The sequence below is a fragment of the Mus musculus genome, chromosome 5, assembly GCF_000001635.26.
Source record: "Mus musculus strain C57BL/6J chromosome 5, GRCm38.p6 C57BL/6J".
NCBI lineage: Eukaryota > Metazoa > Chordata > Mammalia > Rodentia > Muridae > Mus > Mus musculus.
In genome coordinates, this window is record NC_000071.6 from 136,174,537 (window position 1) to 136,199,545 (window position 25,009).

Below are 25,009 nucleotides of genomic sequence, written 5' to 3' on the forward strand. Positions count from 1 at the left end.
CCATCTGTAACTCCAGTTCCAGGTGACCCAGTGACCTCCTCTGGTTCCATGGGCGCTGGTCATGTGGTACACATAGATACATCAGGTAAAACATACACATAAAAAAAAAAAAACTAAAAAAAGTCTGTCAGTTTGACACAACTTAGAATCACCAGGAAATTTGAATGAGGGTTTACCTTGGGTTGGCCTGTTGGCACACATGTGGGAAATTCTTTTTTTTTTTTTAATTTACTTTTTAAATGTGGGCTTAGATACTGTCCTTTTGCTGTGAAGAGATACCATGACAAAGGCAAGTTATAAAAGAAAGTACTTACTTGGGAGCTTGCTTATAGTTTCAGAGGGGTAGTGTATGGCCATCATGGAGGGAAGCAAGGCAGGCAGGCAGGCTCGGAGGCAGGCAGGCAGGCAGGCTCGGAGGCAGGATGCTGGAGCAGTAGCTGAGAGCTTACATCTTATCCACAAGATAGGGGCAGTGAAAGCATAGTTGGGAATGTTGTGGCTTTTTGAAACCCTGTGACATATCTCCTCCAACGAGGCCACACCTCTTTTTTGTTTGTATTTTGAGACAGGGTCTCTCTGTGTAGCCCTGGCTGTCCTGGAACTCACTCTGGAGACCAGGCTGGCCTCAAACTCAGAAGTCCACCTGCCTCTGCCTCCCAAGTGCTAGGATTAAAAGTGTACACTACCACTACTCAGCAAGGCCACACCTCTTAATCCTTCCTAAACAGTCCACCAACTGAGAGCCGTACATCCAAATATATGAGCTTATAGGGGTCATTTTTATTCAAGCCACAATTTGTTTTTAGTGCTTGCCTGAATATATGTCTGTGCACCGTGTATGTGCCATGCCAGACACCAGATGTCAGATTCTCTGGAACTAGAGTCACAGACAGTCGTGAGTCAACATGTAGTTGCTGAAAATTGAACCCAAGACCTCTGGAAGAGCAGCCAGTGCTCTTAGCTGTTGAGCCATCCCTCCAGTCCCAAACTGTCTTAACTGATGTGGGAAGACCCAGCCCACTGTGAGTGGCACCATTCCTTAGGCAAGGGGTCCTGAACTGAGAGTGGAGGAACTGAGCTCAGCACTAGTTAGCAAAGATGCGTTAACTTCTCTGCTCTTGAGTGTAGACATGATGTGACTATTTTAAGTTCCTGCCTTGAAGGCCACACTGTTGGACTGTAACAGCTAAGTTGTAGCTAAAAACCAAAACCAAGAACCTTCCATGCCTAAGTTATTTTTTGTCAGGTTTTTTTGTTTTGTTTTTGTTGTTTTGTTTTTTCGAGACAGGGTTTCTGTATAGCCCTGGCTGACCTGGAACTCACTTTGTAGACCAGGTTGGCCTCAAACTCAGAAATCTGCCTGCCTCTGACTCCCGTGTGCTGGGACTAAAGGTGTGCGCCACCACCAGGTTTTAATATCTGAAATAAAACTAAAACACCCCTTTAACTCAATTTGATATATTTTCTATAAGATTAAGGTTGTAAACAGGTAAATTTAAAATACTCATGGCTCTTTGCATGGCAAAGGTAGAAAATGCCTTTAATCCCAGCACTTGGGAGGCAGAGGCAGGCAGATCTGAGTGTGAGACCAACCTGGTCTACAAAGTGAGTTTTAGGCCAGCCAGGGCAACACAGCGAGACCCTGTCTCAAAAAGGAAACAAACAAACAAACAAACAAAAAACCCCCCAAAAAAACAAAACCTCTGGGCAGTGGTGGCACACGCCTTTAATCCCAGCACTTGGGAGACAACAGCAGGCGGATTTCTGAGTTTGAGGCCAGCCTGGTCTACAGAGTGAGTTCCAGGACAGCCAGGGCTACACAGAGAAACCCTGCTACTTGATTCAATCCAGCATTTCTAAGGTAGGTGGAAGTAGAATCAAATGTCCTTTCTGGCCAGTCTAATTCTCCTGATGCAAGTTACTGAACTCTCCCCACTTCCCCTGCTGCCACGACTAGAACGAACAGTAATGAGTTCAAAATTTGAGGTTATCACTAGAGAGTCTGGATATTTACTGGATTGTTTTGTTTTGTTTTTGAGACAGGGTTTCTCTGTGTAGCCTTGGCTGTCCTGGAACTCATTCTGTAGAGCAGGCTGGCCTTGAACTCAGAAATCTGCCTGCCTCTGCCTCCCAAGCGCTGGGACTAAAGGTGTGTGCCACCACGCCCAGCCTTACTGGCTTTTTTGATACAAGGTCTCTTGTAACCCATGCTGGCCTTGACTTGCTATGTGGCCGAGGATGACTTTGAACTCCTGATCTTCCTCCCTCTACCTCCCAAGTGCCATGAACCCCCTCCCCCCACTTACTTATTTATTCATTCATTTTTTGAGACAGGGCTCCCCTAATTTCTTATTTGTTTTTTCATGATATGGCTTCTCTGTGTAGCCTTGGCTGTCTTGGAACTTGCACTGTAGACCATACTGGCCTCAAACTCAAGAGATTTGCCTGCCCCTGCCTCCTGAGTATTGGGATTAAAGGTGTTTGCCACCATGCCCTGTCCAATGATCCCCAATGTATGCAGAACTGGGTCTCAAACCCAGAACTTCATGTAGCCTGGACAAGCACTGGACAACCCCAGGACCTAGAATTTGTTACGTTGTGTAAAGAGAGGTGTGCTAAGACGAACAGCTTTCAGAGGTTGTCACCTTCCTCCATGTGGATTCTGGGGTCAAACTCAGGTCATCACGCCTGGCAGCAGGTATTTTTACCCACTGAGCCATCTCAATGGATTCTGAAGGGCTCTTCCAGAGTTACTGCATCTGGGTCAACTTTCTGGTAGCATCCTGCAGCCAAGCATGCTAACACATTCCTTTCAAGCTTGAAGAGGTCCCTGTCGGCTTTCAGTCTCTGATTTCCTTAACCATTTCCCAGGCATATAATATCATGTCCTGAACTTCTCTCGGGCACCAGGGATCACAGGCACCACCAAGGCTCTGGCTCTCGAAAGCTGAGGGTTTGAGGCTGTGGAGGAAGGGGACTGAGTATGTGAGATAGTTGTTTCTGATGGGAGGATTGGCAGGCTATGATGCTCGGAGGCCATGTTAGCCCTCAGGCTGCAGATCCTCATGTAGATGGGAACGTGAAGCAGAGCCTACAGGAGCAAGCAGGTTCAGGTCCAGGTGTGGGGAAGGACCAAGGGTGACTCTGATTCATTCCCAAGTTAGTGTGTGCACAGGAAGAAGGGGGAAAGAACATGCCCAAGCTAAAATCCCTTCTCTCTTACACTAGGCTTGAAGTATCCGCCATACACCCCTGAGAAACCATTAAGTGATCTTGGAACACAGATGCACAGGGCTGAATCTGGGGATGAGACCTCAGACTGTACCAGTTAACTCGACATCCAAAAATAAGACAGGCTCTCTTGGGGCCTTCCTGGTGTGGACAGTGGAGAGCTGGGTCACCCAACTCTCAGGCGCTTGAGTAAGGAAAACAAGACAGGAACAGGCAAGTATTTTTCAGGAATGCTGACTGTCCATGACTGAACAAGGTCATCGAGGGGCCAGCTTGGGAAGGAAGAGCCCAGTGGACACTGACATGGGATGAGGAGAAGGGGTGTGTCCTTGTTTGATCAAACACTAACCAAAAGTGACTTGGGATAGAAAGGGTTTATTTGGCTTGCAGCTTAGTCCATCAAGGGAAGGCAGGCAGGCACTGAAGCAGAGACCTTGGAAGTGACACTGCAAACTGGCTCATTTGCCGCTTTTCTTATACAGCCCAGGCCCACCTGCCTGGGGATGACACTGCCCACAGTGGACTAGGCCCTCCCATATGAGTCAAGAGAATGTGTCACAGGTAAATGTCCCTAGGCCAATGTGATGGGGGCAACCCCCCCCCCCCCAGTTTAGCTTCTTCTCCCCGGGTATGTCATTGTATCAAGTTGACAGGGTAAAAACCAGGACACTGGGAGTTGGCCTTAAAGAGAGGATATGGGGCAGGCTTAGGGGCTCATGGACACAGGGTCCTTGCTGTTTCCTGTTTGCACCAGAGTTCCTATGCTGGCTGAAGCAGCAGACAGATGTTTAGTACACAGGATGGAACCACACCCAGCTGGAGTGGGCTGGTGGGAAGCATGGGAGGCTGAAGGTTTCTGTGCTCTACACACCTGAAGAAATGGCTGCTGAAAAGGCAGGTCGCACCGAAGGCCTAAGGGATAGAGGTGCTCCAAAACCACCCAGGTAACGTACAAGTTGGAGAGGCAGGCAGACCGGGCTGTGCTGTGGCCACTGAGCTGTGGAGTTAGAGCTGCAAGGCATGGGGGCATGACAGAAAATACCTTTGCGAGTGTGGTTGTTTGAGGGCTCCATACTTACTTTTAAAACTACATTTGTGAGAGAAGCTGGGTGTGGTGGCGCATGCCTTTAATCCCAGCACTTGGGAGGCAGAGGCAGGCAGATTTCTGAGTTCGAGGCCAACCTGGTCTACAGAGTGAGTTCCAGGACAGCCAGGGCTGCACAGAGAAACCCTGTCTCGAAAAACCAAACCAAACTAAACCAAACAACAACAACAACAACAACAACAACAAAAACCCTGCATTTGTGGTGCATTCCTTCAATCTCAGCACTTGGGAGGTAGGTGGATCTCATGAACCACACACAATCACACAAAAAAACAATCTTTTATGAAACAATCATCACTCACACACATACACACACCATGTACTCATGAAAGGAAGGCCTGGGCAGTGCCAGGCACCCTCTCCTGCTGAAGTGATGCTACCAGCAAGCTCCCCAGGACAGCACACCTATGACAGTCTTAGTCACAATGGTTGGTTCAACCCCAGCACCACTATCTGTAACAAGAGAAACCTTATTTGGGAAACTCCATGAGAAATCTAACAGAAAGGTAAAGAACATTCAATACTAAATGACCAGGCTGTCAAAGGTCTGTTGAGAAAGCGAATGAAAAGGGTAACCAGGACCCTCAGCGGCCCTCCTCCTGAGGACAAGCATGCTCAGCTTCTGAGGTCTGGAGAGACTGGGTGTGATGGCCATATTCATGAGGCTTTCTGAGACAGCTATGATATATAGGGCTTGAGGCTTGCTGCCAGGATTCTCTCTACCCATGAGCCCTCAACAAACATAAGTGCATGATCCTCCTCTTTGTGGCTTTGAGGTGGCTGGCATTATCACCCACCCACCTCAGTGACGCCACCTAATTGCTCCATTTCCTTAACAAAGAGTCTGAAGACAGACCAAGAGTCAGCTAACCTGGAACACAGATAACCCCTTGGCCAGAAACCTCTCCCCAGAAGCTTCCTTCTCAGCATCAGCAGTCAGCCTGCAGTCTGTTTGGTTTATGTATCCGGATGCAGTTCTGGGCCGGGCACACCGGCAGAGGCAGGGAGGGGCTTGTCCGGAGCTCTGAGGCAGCAGAGGATAATGTTTCAGGCCCAGCCTTGCTGCTTAGCAGCCCCATCCAACAGGAACAAAAGCCCATGAGGTCTAGGCTTCAGGTTCAAAGCAAGAACCTTGACACAGATGGGTAAAGGGAGAATTACAAGCAAGTCACAAAACCACAACACCAGTCCTAATAGACACGAACATCTCATGTGACTCAAACTGCTAAAGAGACAGGTTATCACAGATGTCACATGGCTCAGGGACCATGGAATCTGTGCTATGGAAGAAAAAGGAGAGGGGGAGTCACTTTCTTTAGTGGCAGCGCCACTGGAAAGGTCCCCGTGTTTCACCTAAGCTCATTCAGCAAACCTAAAGAAACTCAGCAGGCCATGCCAAAAACAAGGCATCAAAGAGGAGGAGGGTCTGTGGGAGAAAGGCTCAGTGGGGGAGGGTAAGAGAATGGGCGTAAACTCAGTCAAATACACTGTAAACATTTATGAGCTGTCGAAAAAACCCACAAAACTTAAAAAGATATATTCTTAGCTTTCCTTTCACTCAAAATGCTACCAACATCCCTAAAAGACACACAACGCACTTGGAAGCTGGAGACACTCCAGACCCCCAAACTAGAAACTGCCTGCCGCCCCACTGACACGATGGCTCTGAGGACCAAGGCAGTCCTGGGTCACCTTTCTTCTCCCTGGCATGATGCCTGGTCCTCAGTATTCTGTGGGTGTTGCTTGCCCTCTGGGCCACTACACACAGCAGGCTTGAACCAGTCACTCAAGGACACTAAGTGCAAGACTGGCTGCCTCCAAATCCTGGTGACAGGAGGACTTTCCACACCTAAGAGTTCCACTCTTTCCAGTTCCTCTCCCCTGTCTAAGGCTTTGGCCAGTATCAGTGTCCGCCTCCCACTCTGGGACACTCCTGCTTTCTTTCATCACTTGCATTTCCCTGGGACCGCTCTCCTTCTGCCTGCTGAAGGCCCCATTGGCTCATACTCGTTTTGAGAACGGTTGGGTGGGCACAAATCTGCAGCTCTGAATTCTCCTGGTCCGTAAATGGCAGGGCTGTGTACCTCAAGTGCAAGCCTTTCCCAGAGTGAAGCACAACAGGACCTGCCACATTTCAAGGCCCAGTGTCTGTCATTTGATGGCTTCGCTGAGGCTTTGGTAATCAACATCTCGCACGTGTGGACAAGACCTACAGGTTTTCTGTTCTTTACTAAATAAATATTCCCTTCACAGAAACCAGCGCAGAGCTCACTGCTGTTCAAGCAGAAGGGAACGGCACCCGGGGAAGGTGAAGCACTCACTCCCCTTCAGCAAGAGCAGGGCAGGATACAGAATGCAATCTGCAAATGTCTAAGGTCTGCTCCCTCTGCTCCCCAGGCAGGCAGGGCTGCAGGAGGTGCCTGCCTTCTCCCAACACAGCCAGTCTAGCAGCTGGTCACACACAGCCATTTCTCTTCTGAGGCTGGTCACAGAATGAGCTGGGCTCACGACTGCTGAAACTCCTCATCGCCCCATGATGACGACGCTGGGCTCCTCTTCCTCCTCCTCTGTTTCAGATGCCTCGTCAGAGCTGCTGGCATGCTGTTCCTGGCACTGACTGGGTTCTGTAAGCACACAACATTCAAGTCATAAGCAGACACATTTAACAGAGAGATAAAGGGATTTTAAATGAGGAAGAGCGTCTATATATTGAAGCTATACCTATAATCCCGACACTTTCAAAATGGAGGCAGGAGATAGAAGGTTATCTTCAGCTATATAGTGAGTTTGAGGCTAGCTTGGGCAGCAAACCCTGTCTCAAATAGAGAAGGAGAGCCGAGAGTCCAATTGCTCCTTGGCACCAGCCGCCCAGAGCCAGAGAGAGGTGGCCTTTGTGTTTACCAGTGAGTGTCCAATGCCACTGTGTGGAAGGTCCACCACAAAAGCAATCTGCACTGCTCTCGAGGAGCACCCCATCTGACCAAAAAGCCCTGGCTATAACATCAGAGCCCAACACCAGGTCTGTGAGTGTATGTCCCATCATCCCTATCAATATGTACATGGGCCTTTCACATCTCCCACTGAGTTGCTAACGTCCCCTGCCTGAGCCTCAGGTTCTCACTGTAGATGGAAAGAGGACCTTCAAAGCTATGTACAAACAAAAGCCCAGGAAGCAAGGGGCTGTACCAACAATGCCAATGCCAGCTTCCTGGTTGTCCTCAAATGGCGTAGGGACTCCTCTCCTGATACCTTATGGTAGCTCTTAAACTTCTAGCATACTCAAACACTGCTGCTAGCACTATGGCACAGCTAAGCTGGCCCAGAGAACAGCATAGACAACGTGTCCCCAGCCCCTCCTCTTGTTCTGAGAGTAGGAGAGTAGGCGGGAGCTGGCTGGAAAAAGGCGGGGGAGGTCTTCAGCGCAGGGGCATCAGCTGACTCCCCAGGGACTTTTCAGGACAGTGAAACTACTTTGTATATTTGACTGGTGGACTCATGATACCATGCATTGGACAAGATCCATGCAATGGGGCTGGAGAGACGGTGTACTTCAGAGCACCAGACATTCTTGTAGATAACTCAGGTTGGGTTCCCAGCCCCCACATGGTGGTTTGCAACTATATGTAACTCCAGTTCCAAATGATCTGGCCCACTTTTTGGACCCTTGTGGGCACCAGACATACATGTAGTTCACATACATACATGTAGACAGAACACTCATATAAAACTGAAAAATGTAATCAAGAAAAAGGGCCTCTGTGTTCTGGTGTAAGCTGCTTTTCCCACAGGGAGCAGTGACTCTCAAGCAGTAAGTATACCATGTGCTGGGAGTGAATAGTGATGGATGTGCGATAAGCAGTAAGGCGGACAAAGCCAGAATGACCCACTGATGACGCAGGAGAGCTGGACATGTCAGTACAAACTCATGATTAACTTCCTGTGAACAGATGGTTACCAACTAGTACCCATGGATGTATCTAGGCATTGCTCAGGACACACACCTCCATATGCTGCACAGCCATTCCTATCAGCTGAGGAGTCTATCGTTATGATGGTGGGCCCACTAGGTTACATCACCTAGCAATGTCACAGTCACCAATAGGCACACACTCTACGGCACTTGCACAACAGAACTGCCAGTCAAAGATGAATGATTCCTTCTACTCTCACCCCCATGATCTTGCGCCAACACAAGATAAGTTATCTTGGACCCTCATCCAATGCTAGGTCGAGGGCAGGAAACCCCCAAGATGAGCCTGGGGTATCTGATAGTACAGAAAATAAGGAAGTGCTGGAAACTTGTGGTAGGCAGGCACAGGGACAACAGACAATTCCAACAAGGGAAAGAAAACTGGGTCACACACATAGGTCTGTTGTCACAAACACTTTTGCAGATGGAGAGACCACCTCCTAACTTGTAGATCCCTGACTTCAGGTTGGAGGCGCCTGACTAGACCTTAATCCTTTGTATGGGCTGCACATGGAAGACTTCTTTCCAAAGTAAGTTCCTGGAGGAAGAGCAGTGAGTTTTGGTGAGCATACCTGATAACTACTGCCTCTGTGGGGCAGCCAACATCAGCACCAACAGCAGTAAGCTGGTGATGCAGCTCCAGCTCATGACATGAGACATCAGTCAAACCCTGGTGGGGGATGCTGTACAGACACTGGCCCAGTAAGTCTGAGCAGCTGTCTCAGTCAAAGGCGCATACAGCCAGATGCTGACTGAGCACTGTGGGGCTCTGTGCTGAATTCTGCAATAGAGGGAAGGGAAGGGAAGGGCCTTGGGTAAGGGAGGGAAACCAGCTACTAACTGTAACGAGATGAGACAGGTTTCTGTGACTCTAAAACCATTGTAGGGGCTGGAGAGTGGCAGGCATGCACTCACCAGACACGCAGCTCAGTGGTACACGGCTTGCCAAGCATGCGCAAATCCCTAGGTTCAAGACTAGCAAAACATAAAGCAAAGCCTATGTAAAGTGTTCGAGGGGCTGGAGAGACGGCGCAGCAGCTAAGCACACTTACTACTCTACCCTTAATTCATTTCCTAGCACTCACAGAGATGATTCACAACTCTAACTCCAGCTCCAAGGAAAGGAGAGCCCTCTCCTGGCCTCTGTGGGCTCCTACACTCATATGTACGTATTTACAAACAGTAACCCCCCATACACACACACACACCACACACACACACACACACACACACACACACACACACTCTCTCTCTCTCTCTCTCTCTCTCTCAAGATTTATTTATTTTATGTATATGAGTACATTGTAGCTGTCTTCAGACGCACCAGAAGAGGGCGTCAGATCTCATTATGGATGGTTGTGAGCAATCATGTGGTTGCTGGAATTTGAACTCAGGACCTTCGGAATAGCAGTCAGTGCTCTTAACCGCTGAGCCATCTCTCCAGCCCCCCCCCCTCTCTTTAAAAAAAAAAAAAAAAGCTGGAGCTTACCCCTGCCTGAAGCAAACAACCCCCAAACCATATATGTACACAAAACCCTGAAACACACACCTGTAATCCCACCACTCCACTCAGGATGTGGAGGAAAGAGGATCAGAAGTTCAAAGCCATCCTCATCTACACAGTGAATCTGAAATCAGACTGAAGCTTAAAAAAAAAAAAAAAATCTGGCCAGGTGGTGGTGGCCTTTAATTCCAGCACTTGGGAAGCAGAAACAGGTATATCTGAGTTCAAGGCCAGTCTGGACTACAGAGTGAATTCCAGGAAAGACAGGTCTACACAGAGAAACCCTGTCTCAAAACCAAACCAAACCAACCAACCAAACAAACAAACACAACAACAACAATAACAACAACAACATCATCATCATCAGAGCATGGTGGCACATGCATTTAATTCCAGTGTTAGGAACCAGAGGCAGGCAGACTACTGTGAGTTCAAGGCCAGCCAGGGCTACAAAGACCTAGTCTCAGTGTTCTATTGCTGTGGAGAGACTCCATGACCAAGTCAACTCTTACAAAGGACAGCATTTAAATGGAGGCTTGCTTAGAGTTTCCGGGCTTCATCCTACCCATCAGGGCATGGAGCAGGATAGCAGGCAGGCAAGGGTGGTGCTGGGAAGCACTGAGCACTTTCATCCTGATCTTCAGGCAGTGGGCAGAGAGACAACACTGGGCCTGGCTTAGGCTTTTTAAATCTCAATGTCCACCCCCAGCAACAAATACACCTCCTCTCGGAACACACCTACCCAACAAGGTCAGGCCTAACTTTTCAAACCATACCAACTGATGGCTAAGCATTCACATACATGAGCCTTTGTCAGCCATTCTAATTCAAATCACCACAGGTGATCCTGCTAAGAAAACTTACTCCCCCAAAACATAAAGAAGGTATAGTAATCTTTTGGAGGAAGGTATTTTGGCATCGGGGATATATTTGAGACAGGATTTTCTAACAATCTACACTTTCCTCAAACTCCAGGCAATCCCTGGGTGCTGGAACCACAGTACCAAACTTGCTCTGATATTTCCTTTTTAGTTATTTCCTCTCATTACTTTCTTAAATATTAACTTCTCTACTGTGTAAGTGTATGGGTGTGTGCCAAAGCACACATGAAGTCAGGAGTCAGTTCTTTCCTCTACTATGTGGGTTCTGGGTACTGAACTTGGTTGTCAGGCTTGGTGGCAAGTCATTTACCCACTAAGCCATCTAACTGACCAGCCTCACCTTGCACTACTCTTTACTATTTAGTTTACACAGTACTTTAAAGCCACAAGTCAAAGATTTATTATATTATATTTATATATTTTTATGTATGCATGTATGCTATGAGACATGTGTGGGGGTCAGAGTGAGTCCTTTCCTCCTTCCCTGAGGGCCTGAGGATTGAACTTAGGTCCTCTGCCTTGTTGGTAAGCACCTTTATCCTCTGAGCCACAGTGCAGCCCATTTGGAAATTTTATTCAGCTTACAGACATACCACTGAGTACAACTGATGATAACACAGTTTTTGTTTTTGTTCCCCATGGGCAACAACAAAACAAAACATCCCGCACCCCAAATCAGAGCAAAACAAAATCCCCTAGAACTATGGAACTGCAAGGTTGAGGGAGATGGCCTGCGTGCGATTCAAGTTCTGCGGTAACAGTGCAGTGTTAACAAGAACAGGGCACGTGCATGAAGAAACTGAAAGCAAGGGAGAAACAGCAATCCGTTAGCTATTGTTGTAAGTAAGGGTTATAGGTCACTATCGTTCTCCACACCGCTTCAATGTACTCTAAAGATTCCTGAGCCGGGAATACAATGGCTTCATGATCAAAGGACAAAGAACAGGGCAGCTTTCCAGTCCATTACACTTAATCCTGTGGCTCTGAATGTTGGTCCAAAGCACACGCTAGAGCCATCTAGACAGACTGCCTCTAGAGAACATCACTAACTTAAAGGGAATTCTGTGTCATTCTGATTAGGGGACACCTAGCAGTGCCAGGAGATACCTGTAAAGCAATAATCAAGAGGAGATGGCCGCTTCTGATGAACTAGGCAGCAGCTGAGCCCTCCAGACAAAGAGAAACCGAGGCCAAGATGTAGCTAGCACTGAGCCTAGCAAAGTGCTCTAGTTGTGTCCAGTGACAGAGAGCCTTAAAGTCACCCCAGACCCCCTTGGGAGGCAGCTGTGTTAGGGAAGCAAGACTGTGGTTCAGATAAATCATTGCGGTGCTCAGGGACTCAGAAGAATTCAAACTGGCGGAGCAGTGGTGGCACACGTATTTAATCCCAGCACTTGGGAGGTAGAGGCAAGTGGATTTCTGAGTTCAAGGGCAGCCTGGTCTACAGAGTGAGTTCCAAGACAGCCAGGGCTACACAGAGAAACCCTGTCTTGAAAAACCAAAAAAAAAGAAAAAAAGAAAAAAAGATTCCAAACTGGCTCATAGCCAGCCAGGTGCTGTCACTCAAACCCATGTCCCACACTGCAGGGTGCTGAGTTACTACACAGCACAAACACAGCCTTAGGCAGCTGCCCTTCCTGCTAAGCTCTCAATCCCCTTTTAAGAAGAACCAGATAACTTCAGATGCGTTACTGCCAACCTACAGGAGCTCCACGGTGTGCTGGGGCCACCTTGTGGCACACTCGGGCAGCACTACATTAACTTCTATTCATTTCAACCAGGTATCAAGAAAATCTTATTCTTTTACAAAATGACAATGAGGATATAATCAGAAAGGTGGGAAGACAGGCATGTACGCCACTGATGAAGACCTGCAGACTTACTCCTCCTCTGTCATCAACACCAAGCATACACAATGAGGCATTTCTTGAGATGCACAGGTGGTCCGTGCATAGTGCCAATGATGACATTTATTCAATGCAGTTCTGAGGATAATTCTGAACTTCAGACCCTGCTTCTAACTCATGAGTCCTGGGACTATAGATTCCTGTAACCAGGGAACAGTTTTTATGCACTTCTGGGGATGAAAGCCAGACTCCTTGTACATTAGACAAGCACTCTACAACTGAGCTACATCACCAGCCCAGTCAACTGAGGCAAGGTCTTTTTCTCCCCCCAAGACAGGGTTTCTTTGCGTAGCTCTGGCTGTCCTGGAACTTGCTCTGTAGACCAGGCTGCCCTTGAACTCACAGAGATCCATCAGGCATGGTGATGCTGGTATACTCCTCCTTTAATCCTAGCACACAGACTGATCTCTGTGAGCTCAAAGCCAGCCTGGTGTATATAATGAGTTCCAGGAAAGCCAGGGCTACACAGAAAGACCGTGTCTCAAAAATATAACAGAAACAAAAAAATATTTTAAAAAATTAATGGGGGCTGGTGAGATGGCTCAGTGGGTAAGAGCACCCGACTGCTCTTCCGAAGGTCCAGAGTTCAAATCCCAGCAACCACATGGTGGCTCACAACCATCCGTAACGAGATCTGACGCCCTCTTCTGGAGTGTCTGAAGACAGCTACAATGTACTTCCATATAATAAATAAATAAATCTTTAAAAAAAAAAAAAAAAAAATTAATGGGAAGGTAGAAACTGCAGTAAAGGTGTGAAAAGCATACATTAGAATCCAATGGAAGCTTTTAGATCTTCCTTATATTATATGTCACTGAAACAAAATTCACAAGATAGGATCAACCACAAAATGGAGATATCATGGGGGAAGAGGCAACCTGTGGGTAGACAATTAGAAACTACAAATGAACAGAAACAATTTTTTCCACCCAATTTGACAAAATCTATGCAAGAGTGAAGAAACCTCCCCGAAAGGACACCCCACATCCTGTTGAAGGCGGTTTTGAGACACTGAGTGGACTGTGAAAGCAGCATGTGTACAGAGTCCACAGAGCAGCAACATAAAGTCTAGGAAACAGCATGGAGCTAAAAACCATAGGTGTGCAGGTCTGTAATCACACTTGGAAGTAGAGGTAGGAGGGTCAGGAGTGTAAGGCCAGCCTTGGCTACGTGAGACTACATCAAGCAAAACAAAACAACAAATAATAAAACATAAATAAGACCCTAATACATAGGGCTGGTAAGATGCTCAGTGGGTGAGGGCTCTTGCTATCACACCTGACGACCTGATCCTTGAAACTCACACATGGTAGAAGGCAAGACCCAGCACCTGCTCTTAGGAGGTGGAAGCTGGAGGGTCAGTTCACAATCAGCCTTCACTACATAGTTAAGACCAAGCCAGGATGGCTGCATGGAGCCTGTCACAAAAACTAAAAACCAAGAGGATCAATCAAGATCAGGAAATGGAGCAGCCAGTACTGAGTTTGGATCCCCAGTACCAATGGAAAAAACGAGCATGGCAATGTGTGCTTGTAATCCCAGCTCCAGGGAGACCGAGAAAGGAGGCTCCCCAAGGCTTGCTAGCAGCCAGCCTAGCCAAATCAGTCAGCTCCAGGCTAAGCAAGAACAACTTAAAGAAGAAGCAGACACTGGCCTTCGGCGTCCATGGGCATGTGCACACATGTACAACACACACGTAGTGCACATAACACAACAAATGGCTCCTGCCCAAATGATGGGAGAGCCCTTCAATCCTTCCTCCCGGGGGGGAAAAAAGAGGCAAGGTAAAGAACAACTTGAGGGCAGCTGAGGAGCGGGCAGTGAGGACAGGGCAGAGGACGACATTGGTAACCCGAATTCCAGCAAGCTCCTCCCCTAGCCTACTTTGAGCCAGCAGCTTTCCTCTCCACTTAAGCCAGTCCAGCTTTCTTTCTTTCTTTTTTGGTTCTATCGAGACAGGGTTTCTCTGTGTAGCCCTGGCTGTCCTGGAACTCATTGTGTAGACCAGGCTGGCCTCAAACCTGGAGATCCGCCAGCTTCTGCCTCACAAGCGCTGGAATTAAAGGCATGTGCTACCATGCCTGACTCCATCATGTGGCTTTCTTTCTTTCTTTTTTTTTTTTAAAGATTTATTTATTATTATACATAAGATCACTGTAGCTGACTTCAGACCACCAGAAGAGGGCATCAGATCTCATTATGGGTGGTTGTGAGCCACCATGTGGTTGCTGGGATTTGAACTCAGGACCTTCAGAAGAGCTGTCAGTGCTCTTACCCGCTGAGCCATCTCACCAGCCCCATCATGTGGCTTTCTGACACATGCAGTTAACAACGTTAACTCTTCACTACCACAGGTTACTGGCACTGCCACCTCAGCGGTGGTGACTGGCACTGAGAGAAATGTGGGCACAACTCACCTTCCTTCTGTTTCTTCTGTTCAAGTTTCATCTTCTTTGCCAGTAACTTCTTCTCTTTTAACTTCTGGCTACACGTGGGAGACAAAGACAGTGGTTGTCTTAGTGGCTGTTTTGAAAAAAGAACATCTATTTATGCTATCTTTATAACAACACAAATGCTACAGTAACAGGAGCTGAAAGAGATGGCTCAACAGAGGACTCAAGTTCAGTTCCCAGCATCTGTGTCAGGTAACTCAAACTGCCTATAACTCCTGCTCCTCTTCTGGCCCCGATGAGAACTCACGTTCAGATGCACAAATCCACACATACATATAAAAATAAAACAACCTTTTCAAGGCCAGCCTGTGACACATAGTGAAACCCTGCCTTAAAAAAATAGACAAGTGGAGCCAGGTGGTGGTGGTGCACGCCTTTAATCACAGCACTCAGGAGGATTTCTGAGTTCAAACCTGGTCCTCAGAGTAAGTTCCAGGACACTCAGGGCTACACAGAGAAACCCCCATCTCAAAAAGCAAACAAACAAACAAAACATAAAAAACCCCACACATTCAAAAAAACAAAACCAAAAGAAAACAAAACAGAAACACTAAAAATTAAAGGTGTCTTCTGACCTCCACACATGTGCCAGTCCCAGTCTCCCTCCTTCTTTGTATTCTTCCCCCACTCCCCACACACAAAATCATGCACATTAACCCAGACAAACCCAGAGATCACACACCTATGATGTTGGGTGCTCACACCACTTGTAACTTGTAGCCCCAGAGGATCTGATGCTCTCTCCTGGCTTCCATGGACATTGCACTCATGGGCACATACCCACTCACACACATAATTAAAAAGTAAAATAAGCTGGGTGTGGTGGCTCACGCCTTTAATCCCAGCACTCGGGAGGCAGAGGCAGGTGGATTTCTGAGTTCGAGGCCGGCCTGGTCTACAGAGTGAGTTCCAGGACAGTCAGGGCTACACAGAGAAACCCTGTCTCAAAAAACAACAACAAAAACCACCAAACCAACCAACCAAACAAAAAGTAAAATAAATCTCTAAAAAAAGAAACTCTCCTAGGATGTGATTTTGTGTTTAACACTAGTCATCTAAAAAAACTTTTTAAAAAAAAAGAAAGAAGGAAGGAAAGAGAGAGAGAGAGAGAGAGAGAGAGAGAGAGAGAGAAAGCAAGCAAGCTCACTCTCAAAACAGATACCACAAAGTTCAGTTATATGTCCTGCAGGGGCTATGGGTAGGTGAGCCCCAAGATGAACAAGGCTGAGAGGAGTGATTTCTTACGTTACTTCAGAAGCCACATATCCCTTATTGTCCTTCAGTCTGTTACAGATCTCTCACAGATACAAACTAGACCTTTGGTGACTGTGTGGGTTTTTGTGTCTCCCCTCATTTCTGCATTTTGCTTTGTCTGCCTTCTGAGGCAGTCTTGCTGTGTAGCTTAGGTTGCCCTCATGAACTTCATTCCTCCTGCCTTGGTTCCCTTCCTACATCTGAACATTGATTTTATAAAACCTTTTTTTAAAAAGATTTACTCATTCAATGTATATGAGTACACTGTAGCTGTCTTCAGACATACCAGAAGAGGGCATCAGATCCCATTATAGACAATTGTAGGCCACCATGCAGTTTCTGGGAATTGAACTCAGGACCTCTGGAAGAGCAGTCACGTGTTCTTAACCACTGAGCCATCTCCTAGCCACCCCACCACCACCATGAAACTCTTTTAAGGAAACTTCTCATGTGATGTGATTTATGTGTGTGTGTGTGTGTGTGTGTGTGTGTGTGTGTATGTGTGTGTGCATGCACTTGTATACACACAGAAGTAAGAAAAGGGCGTTTGATTCCTTGGAGCTGTAGTTGCAGGTACTTGCAACGCTTGATGTGTTGTTGCACAGACTCTGGGATCTGAACTCTGGCCTTCAGGATTAAGTAGCGAACTCTTAACTACTGAGGCATCTTATTAGCCACTAGTCTATTTCCCTCCGTCCCTTCCTCTCCTTCAAGACAGGGTTTCTGTGTAGCCCTGGCTCTCCTGTAACTCAACTCTGTAGACCAGGATAGCCTCAGACTCTAGAGATTTTCCTCTGCCTCTTCCCTGCAGGGGTTAAAAGCATGTGCTACCATGCCCAGCTTGAGGACAGCTTTTAAGAACCATTTAGGTTCTAGAAATTGAACTCCTAGCTCAAACAATCCTCCTGCCTTGCCCTACCTAGTAGCTGGGACTACATGCTCCAACCCTAACACCAGTTGCCAGTGAGCTTCTGCCTATAAGGACTTGGTTTATTATCCACTCTCCACTTCCCCATTGCCAGCCTGTAGCTTCAGTCATTACAGGACAAAGTTCTCACCGCTTTTTCCGGCGCTTTGCAGTCTGCTCCTCTGCAGCAATTTTATTCTTTTCTAGTCTCTTCTGAAACTCTGCATCCAGTTTTTGCTGAAAAAACAAACCGCCGCCCCATCACTCAGACATACCCTGGGCTAGACAGGCTTTAAGAAGTTTAAGAGTTCAAATTCCACAGGCATACCACTAGGGGTGCCATGTACCACCCAGGTCCCCAGAGCCACTTTAACCTTAAAAGATTGCCCCAGGCGGGACAGGTAATCAATACACAGCTCTAGATGGCAAAATAACACTGTTCACAGAGACAGCACTTAAGTAAGATGAAGCCTGCAAGAGAAACTAGGACGGGAGCTGGTGTGGGTGCATTCAGTAAATGGGAGGGAGAAAGCAAGACAAGGACAGAGAGGAAAGCAGGGTTGGGGGGGGCAAGGAGAGGGAGAGAGGGGGAGGGAAAGAAGTGAGAGGGGAGAGGGAGAAAGGGGAGGGGTAGGAGGAGAAAGGGAAAGAATGAATAGGAATGAGAATGAGCCAGGAGACTCTGTGAGGACAGGGACAGCTCTGACACCCTCGTAGCAGAGCTCAGCAGAAAGAACAAGAGGACCAAAGCCCAGGAGTAAGTTATTAAGCAGAACGGTAAGAATGGGGAGGTGGCTCAGTGGACCAAGCACTTGCAATGTGCTGTACAGCACTGGCCAACCAGCTGCTGCCCCTGAGTCACCTGTGCCTGCTGTAAAAGATCTCCACAGCTGGGCCTGCTCACTAGCACAGGACCCTCATCTGAGTATCCAGCCATCCTTCCCGACCTGCTTACAAAGTTCTGCCGTAACTGCACACAGGCTCGAGGTCTTGGGAAGGGGCTACAGGATATAGGCTGGGAAAGACTAGGAAGAGGCTCTCTCTCCGCTGCTATGGGGAAACCATCTTTCATGCTGGATGAAGACTTTGCAGTGCAGTGCCTTTGGGTCCCCCTTACTCCCATCAGTAACCCCTCACCATGCTCTGTGAATAAGCACTAGGAACTCATTGGTTCCCCAGGGAAAACTTCAGTTTGTTATTGGGACCTTGGAGGGAGGAGTAGACATTGCCTAGACCCATCTAACTCAGAAATTCTTGAAACAGAAGGGCATGAGGGGTGATCTATATAATCTTGGTGCTCATAAGGTTAGAGGAAAGGTAGACAGATGAATAGCCTGAAGCTCAAGCTCTAGCCTAGTGAAGGCAGCTCAGTTAAACCCATACACACAAACACCAGAACAAAGCACACCCAGCATGGTCATTGATGTTCTGCTCTATGGTTCTCTGTGACTCTGCAGTGCTGAGGGCTAAATCCAAGTCCTCACACATGCTAGGAAGAGCTTTACCACCAAGCCACACCTACAACACCTGCTTATGTGTGTGTTTAGCACGGCATATATGTGAGAGCACACGTGTGCACATGACTTCAGGTGTCACTCCTAGGAAGCTTTTTGACTTGTTTCTTGGGACCTGAGGTTCTCAGTCATGCTCAAGCATCTGCCTGAAGCCATTCCTTGGGGATGGATTATAAGGACACACCACAACACCTGGCTGCTTTCACCAAGACCACCTGGGTTCTGTAGACTGAGGTCAGTGCAAGACAAGCACTTTCCTTACCTGTCTCTCAGTTTTCCTCTTGCTATGAGACAGGCTTTTACTCTATCGCCCAGGCTTACCTTGAACTACAGGGTTCTAAAAATTCTCTAATCCGAGCCTTCAAAAAAAGCTGGGAATACAGGTTCATGTTAATCTGCCCAAAGGTTCATTTTATTTATTTATTGTTTATTTTTTGAGTCAGAGTCTCTAGTTAGTAGTCCTAGGTGGCCTGGAACTCACAGAGACCCTCCTGCTTCTGCCTCCTGAGTGCTGGGATTAAAGGCATGAGCCACCACACCTGGTCTTTTTTGTTTTTTGTTTCTTCGAGACAGGGTTTTTCTGTGTAGCTCTGACTATCCTAGAACTCACTCTGTAGATCTGGCTAGTCTCAAATTTAGAGAACTACCTGCCTCTGCAGTTCTGGGATTAAAGATGTGTGTCACCTCCGCCTGGCTGCACCTGGCACTCTTAATGTTTCTTAAAGTACAATTCTAAAGCAATTCTTAAACTCTTATTATTAACATAATAAATCATCATCTGGCAAATCCTCTGAGAAGCAGACACTGAACATGCAACATTATTACGTCAACCACACTGAACTGCACTCAGTCCAACAGAGAAGAGGAGGAAATCCCCAACCGCGTGAAGCCCCCTCTTGCTGTCCCTTTACATGGCAAATGGCCTAGAGAGAAGGGACTCTGCAGTGTCCTTCCATACACATGGAAAGTCCTACACATCACTCTTGCAGTGTGAACATCCTGCAGTGCCAAGCCTGACTTGGTCGGTCACTTACCTTCTCAGCCATGGCATCCATGTAGTCCTGCCGCTGGTACTCTCTCCGCCGTAGGTGCCTATACACGTGGAACTCTCCACTGCCAGCCCCAGCACTGGAACCTATAGCCACAACAGTCCAGAGTTCTAGGTGAGACTCAGTGAGGAGGCCAGGGATAGAGCACACTGGCAGAGCACTTGCCCGGCAGGCACAGGCCCTGAGTTTAATCTTCAGGACCACAAAAGAGGAGGAAGGGAAAAAAGATGAACGCAGTCACTGACACAAGCTGCACTTAACCCAAAGGGACTAGATAAGACCTCTAACGGAAGGTACACCTGTGCTGGATCTTCTGCTTGTAAGGACAGTGTGTGGCCCAACATAGGTGCTATTAGACATATTGACTATGAAGTCACTGAAGTCCCACCCTAAGCTAGCAATGGGGGCACAGGTCCACAATCCTAGCACTGAGAGGCCGAGGCAGGAGGACTGAGAGTTCAGGGCCAACTTGAGCTGCACAGCAAACCCATGGGTCAAAACAAAAAGGAAATTTCTGCTCTATGTGACAGTGACCACGAGAGGAGCAGACTTCAGTTCAGGACTGAAGAGATGGTTCAGCGGTTAAAGAGCACTGAGTGCTCTTCTAGAGGTCCTGAGTTCAATTCCCAGCAACCACATGTAATGGGGATCCAATGCCCTCTTCTGGTGTGTCTGAAGACCGTGTCAGTGTACTCACACACATAAAATAAACAAATCATTAAAAAAATATATTGTTAGGAGAGACCTTGTTTGAACATTTACTGACCTCAGTGCTTGCTGGCATAAAGTCCTGGCCTCTGTGGGAAAGCACTAGCCCAGCTGAGTACAAATAGACAGATCCTGAAGTCAGCGGAGAACAAACAGCTATAAATCTTGTGGATATGTGTCTAATAACCCACTCTGTTCTGATCTTCCTGCTGAACTGTTTACCCAGTCAATATCCTGTTCCTGGAAACAGGTGTATTATCCAGAGACAAAGTGACCCCCACCCTCCACCCTCCTTCCTACTCCTATGAGTATATAATCTGTGTGGGAAAAATAAAAATTTGTCAGCTTGATCATCAGACTTGCTGTCCATTTTTTGTGTTTCTTGTTCCCCCATTCTCTTCCAGGTGGCCGCTCAAGTCCCCGTTCAACTGGCCGATGGGTCGGGACAAAAAAAAAAAAAAGACATAAAATGCGCAGACTTTAGTTTAAGAAGGGCTCTCAGCATCCCTCCATGATTTCACAAGTGACCTGCTAGACCCCTAATGGTTGACAAACTTCTGATACTGCAGGTGAAAAGAAGTGGGTAGCAACAGTTTTTCTTGAACAAATGGTTTTGACTACAGAGAGGTTCACGAGGTTGTAGTAGAATATTTTATGTGGAATGATGGAATGTCAAGTGGTTTGCTTATTTATTTAGGCTTCTAGAGATAGGGTTTCTCTGTGTAGCCCTCGATGTCCTGAAATTTGCTCTGCATACTTGAACTCACAGAGATCCACCTGCCTCAGCCTCCTGAGTACTGAGATTAAAGCATGTGTAATTCCCACCCAGCAGGTGGCTCTTTTCTAAAAAGTGTTTAGGTATGTTTGCCTGTAGGTTTGTGCACATGCATGCAGGCGCCCATGGCGTGCTCACCGAGTCCACGAGATCCTCCAGAGCTTGAGTTACAGGCAGCTGGAGCTGCCAGGAGCTGGCCAATATGGATGCTGGGAATTAGACTAGAGTTCTCTGCAAGTACACACTCTTCAATGCTAACTCATCTTCTTAGTTCTACCTTTTATTGAAATAGGGACTCACTATGTAGTCCTAGCTGGCCTAGAACTCTATATATAGATCAAGAAGGCCTCAAACCAAAAGAGATCCACGGCCCTAACTTCTGAGAGTTTGTATTTAAGTGCATTCACTATGCCTGACATTTTTTTTAAAAACCTGACATTTATGCATCTGTTTATTTGTAGAGCAGGAAATAAATACCACAGCATGAATACAGAGGTCATAGACAACCTACAGGAGTTAGTTCTTTCTTTCCACTTGGACCCAAGGGATAGAACTCTGGGCGTCAGGTTTGGTGGCAAGCACTTTACCTGCTGAGCCAGCTCTCTATCTCTGAAGCTGTACTATTTGCTTCTACTTAGTATATGTTAACCTAAATCTACTATATAACAAGTGTGTTTTCACTTAGGAAAAATTAAAAATGGAGGCTGGTGAGATGGTTCAGTGGATAAAGGCACTTGCTGCCAAACCTGAATTCCATGGTGGAAAAGAACTGACTCCTCTGACCTCCACAGGCACCACGGCGTGCACAAGCACATGTGCACAAGCACACACAAATAAAATCTTTAAAAAGCATAAGATGTCATTTCAAAGAATGAGAAAATCAGGTACAATGGTTCTGCTGGCTAGTTTTATGTCAATTTGACACAAGCTAAAGTCATAGGCGGATCATACCTCCAGGAGATCTGCCTGTAGGGCATTTTCTTAATTAGTGATTGTTGAGGAGGGCCCAGCCCATTGTGGGTGGTGCCATCCCTGGGCTGGTGGTCCGGGTTCTATAAGAAAGCAGGCTAATCAAGCCAGTAAGACACCCACCATGGCCTCTGCATCAGCTCCTGCCTCCAGGTTCCTGTCTTGACTTCCTCCAATGATGGACTGTGATATGGGAGCCCTTTCCTCCCCAAGTTGCTGTGGGACATGGTGTTTCATCACAGCAATAGAAACCCTAACTAGGACAACGGTGGATGTTTCTGATGCCAGCACTTAGGGGGCAGAGGCATGAGGAGTATGAGTTCAAGCACAGCCTGGTCCACACAGTGAGACCCTACCTCAAAAACAAAACATCGTATTGAAGAGGGGGCCTGGAGCTCTTCCCTGCCCAGTCCGTTTGTCTGATCATGTGACACTTTAGCAGCTTTTAAAGCCTCTGAATAAAATGGTTTAACCACAAGAAACAAAACAAAACCAAAAGCATAACTGGGAAACCATTATCTACTGTCAAACCATAAAATAGCAAGGAGTGCTGTCTCCTGTAAAGACAAAATAGTTTTCCATATATATAATAGAGGGCACCTGATCGCTTTACAGATGGTTGTGAGCCACTATGTGGTTGCTGGGAATTGAACTCAGGACCTATGGAAGAGCAGTGTTCCTAACCACTTAGCCACCTCTCCAGCCCCAGACTAATTTTCCTATCAAAGATCTAGTTGACAAGAAAAGAAAATAGTGTTTCATATTTCCCCTTAAAAACTATAAACCCGGGGCTGGTGAGATAGCTCAGTGGGTAAGAGCACCCGACTGCTTTTCCAAAGGTCCGGAGTTCAAATCCCAGCAACCACATGGTGGCTCACAACCATCCTTAACAAGATCTGACTCTCTCTTCTGGAGTGTCTGAAGACAGCGACAGTGTACTTACATATAATAAATAAATCTTTAAAAAAAAAACAAAACAAAAACTATAAACCCCTGACACCCATAAGAGACATTACCCATGACATCTCGGACAAATTCTGGAGGCGCTCGAGGAGCCCATTCATTCATTTTCTCTGGAATTGGAACTGCTTTGTCCTGGAACAGTTAAACAGAAAAGCATCTATGAACATACACTTGCTGAGGAAGGTACATCCCGTTTGACGATCTCAACTGAGCACGCTTCTCAAATCTGGAGCTGACTGAGTGTAGTTCTGCTGCCCTGGCCTTACTTCATCCACTACACCATGGGGTCTAACGTGGGCCAAAGTTCTCCTGCGCTAAACAAGTCTGGAATCTACGTCACTAAGAGACGAGCCAACCTCTTCTAGTCAAAGATATGAGCTGTCTGTTTTACGAGGCCCATTGAAGAGGTAAAGAGTGATGTGGTCCAAATTTGGCGTCCAATGCTTCTTTAATAATGGCTGCTATTTGGAGTTGTACACTTTTGCTAAGACATCGATTCTGGGTTTTGTTGGTTTCTGAGATAGGTCTCACTGTCTAGCTGATCTGAAACTCACTACGTAGACCACGCTCGCCTCGAATTTGTAGCAAACTTCTGGGGTCAGCCACCAGAGTGCTGGGATAGCAGGTGTGCACCACCATACCCAGCTCCCACCGCTTTGGTTCATATATTAAAATAGAAAGGGCTGTGAAGCAATACTGAATAGTAGCGCAGGGCTGTCATCCCAGCTCGTAGGGAAGATAAGGTAAGAGGAGCCGGGATGCGAGGAGCCCGGATGCGAGGTCTGCCTATCTTACAAAGCCGATTCGGTACGGAACGTGGACAGCACGAGCAACGCCATGATACCGCAAACAGCAAACTAAGAAAAAGGAGGGTGTGGAGGGCTGGGCAGCGCCTTCGTGCAGCTACGCTGTAGGACAAGAACAGGAGCGAGGCTCCCTCCACGGGGCCGCCCTCTCCGCCCCAGGGTTGCTCTAGGGGGACTGAATGTAGCCTTGCTCGGTCTGGCGGCGGGGTGAAGGGACTGCGCCTCGGCCCACTTCCACTCACCGGGTTCTTCATGAGCCGCTCCAGCTTGAGCTTCTGCTCCTCGGCCGCATTCTTGGGGATGACCAGCGTCTGCGGCTCTTTCTTGGGCCTGGGCGGTCTCACAGAAGCGGCAGCAGGACTCGCCATAGCCGCTCTCCTACTCCTTTACGAAAGCTGCCGGCGGCCGCTCGTATTGATGACGACAGAAGAGCGCGCCAACCGCGCACGCGCACTCTCAAACCCCCGGGGGGAGGGGCGCTCTCCTGAGGCGCATGCGCACTCTCTCCTCGGAGGTACGAGGCAGTCCTAAGCAGCTTGCTTGAATATTCATGAACGCGAGGTCAGTGTGGTTTATTTTGATCATAGCACTTTAATTTCATTTCCTGTTTCAAAACAAATCAGGGCTGCCTGATTCTCACATCCGGAGAGGAAGAGACGGCCTTTAGTGATGATGAGTGGGCTGGCCCCAGGCGACGTCTCAGGTCCCCAAGGACTTCGCACAGCTTGCTCTGGGACTCTTGGCACGTCCCTCCCAGTTTCGCTCGCTCCTGGGCTTTGTCTTTTTTTTCCGTTTCTTTTTTATCTATTCTACTTTCTCCCTACCCCACTCTCTCTTCCTCCTCCTCCTCTTCTCTCCCCTTCTCCGCCCTCTCCATATCGTCTCCTTCCCTCCCTCTTTTCCTTCCTTCCTTTCCTTTCCTTTTTTTTTTTTTTTTTTTTTTTTTTTTTGTTTTTTTGTTTGTTTGTCTTGTTTTTCAACACAGAGTTTCTCTGTATATCTCTGTCCTGGAA

General features: G+C 47.4%; 1 protein-coding gene across 1 annotated transcript; it reads right to left on the reverse strand.

The window, feature by feature from the left end:
- Window positions 1-5,820: 5,820 nt before the first annotated feature.
- On the reverse strand, window positions 5,821-24,418 carry Prkrip1 (Prkr interacting protein 1 (IL11 inducible)). The gene is made up of 6 exons (NM_025774.3): window positions 24,239-24,418; window positions 23,244-23,322; window positions 19,761-19,861; window positions 17,364-17,449; window positions 15,016-15,083; window positions 5,821-6,960 (listed from the first exon to the last, which is right to left on the reverse strand). Exons 1-6 carry the CDS (start codon window positions 24,362-24,364, stop codon window positions 6,860-6,862), a joined length of 561 nt encoding a protein of 186 aa, NP_080050.1. The 5' UTR covers window positions 24,365-24,418; the 3' UTR covers window positions 5,821-6,859.
- Window positions 24,419-25,009: the final 591 nt, after the last annotated feature.

Coding starts and splice junctions, on each gene's coding strand:
- Prkrip1 (NM_025774.3), bottom strand. CDS start 24,364: ATGGCGAGTCCTGCTGCCGCTTCTGTGAGACCGCCCAGGCCCAAGAAA. Junction 19,862..23,243: donor ATTTGTCCGAGATGTCATGG/GTAATGTCTCTT, acceptor TTGTGGCTATAG/GTTCCAGTGCTGGGGCTGGC. Junction 15,084..17,363: donor GCAAAGCGCCGGAAAAAGCG/GTGAGAACTTTG, acceptor TCCCACGTGTAG/CCAGAAGTTAAAAGAGAAGA.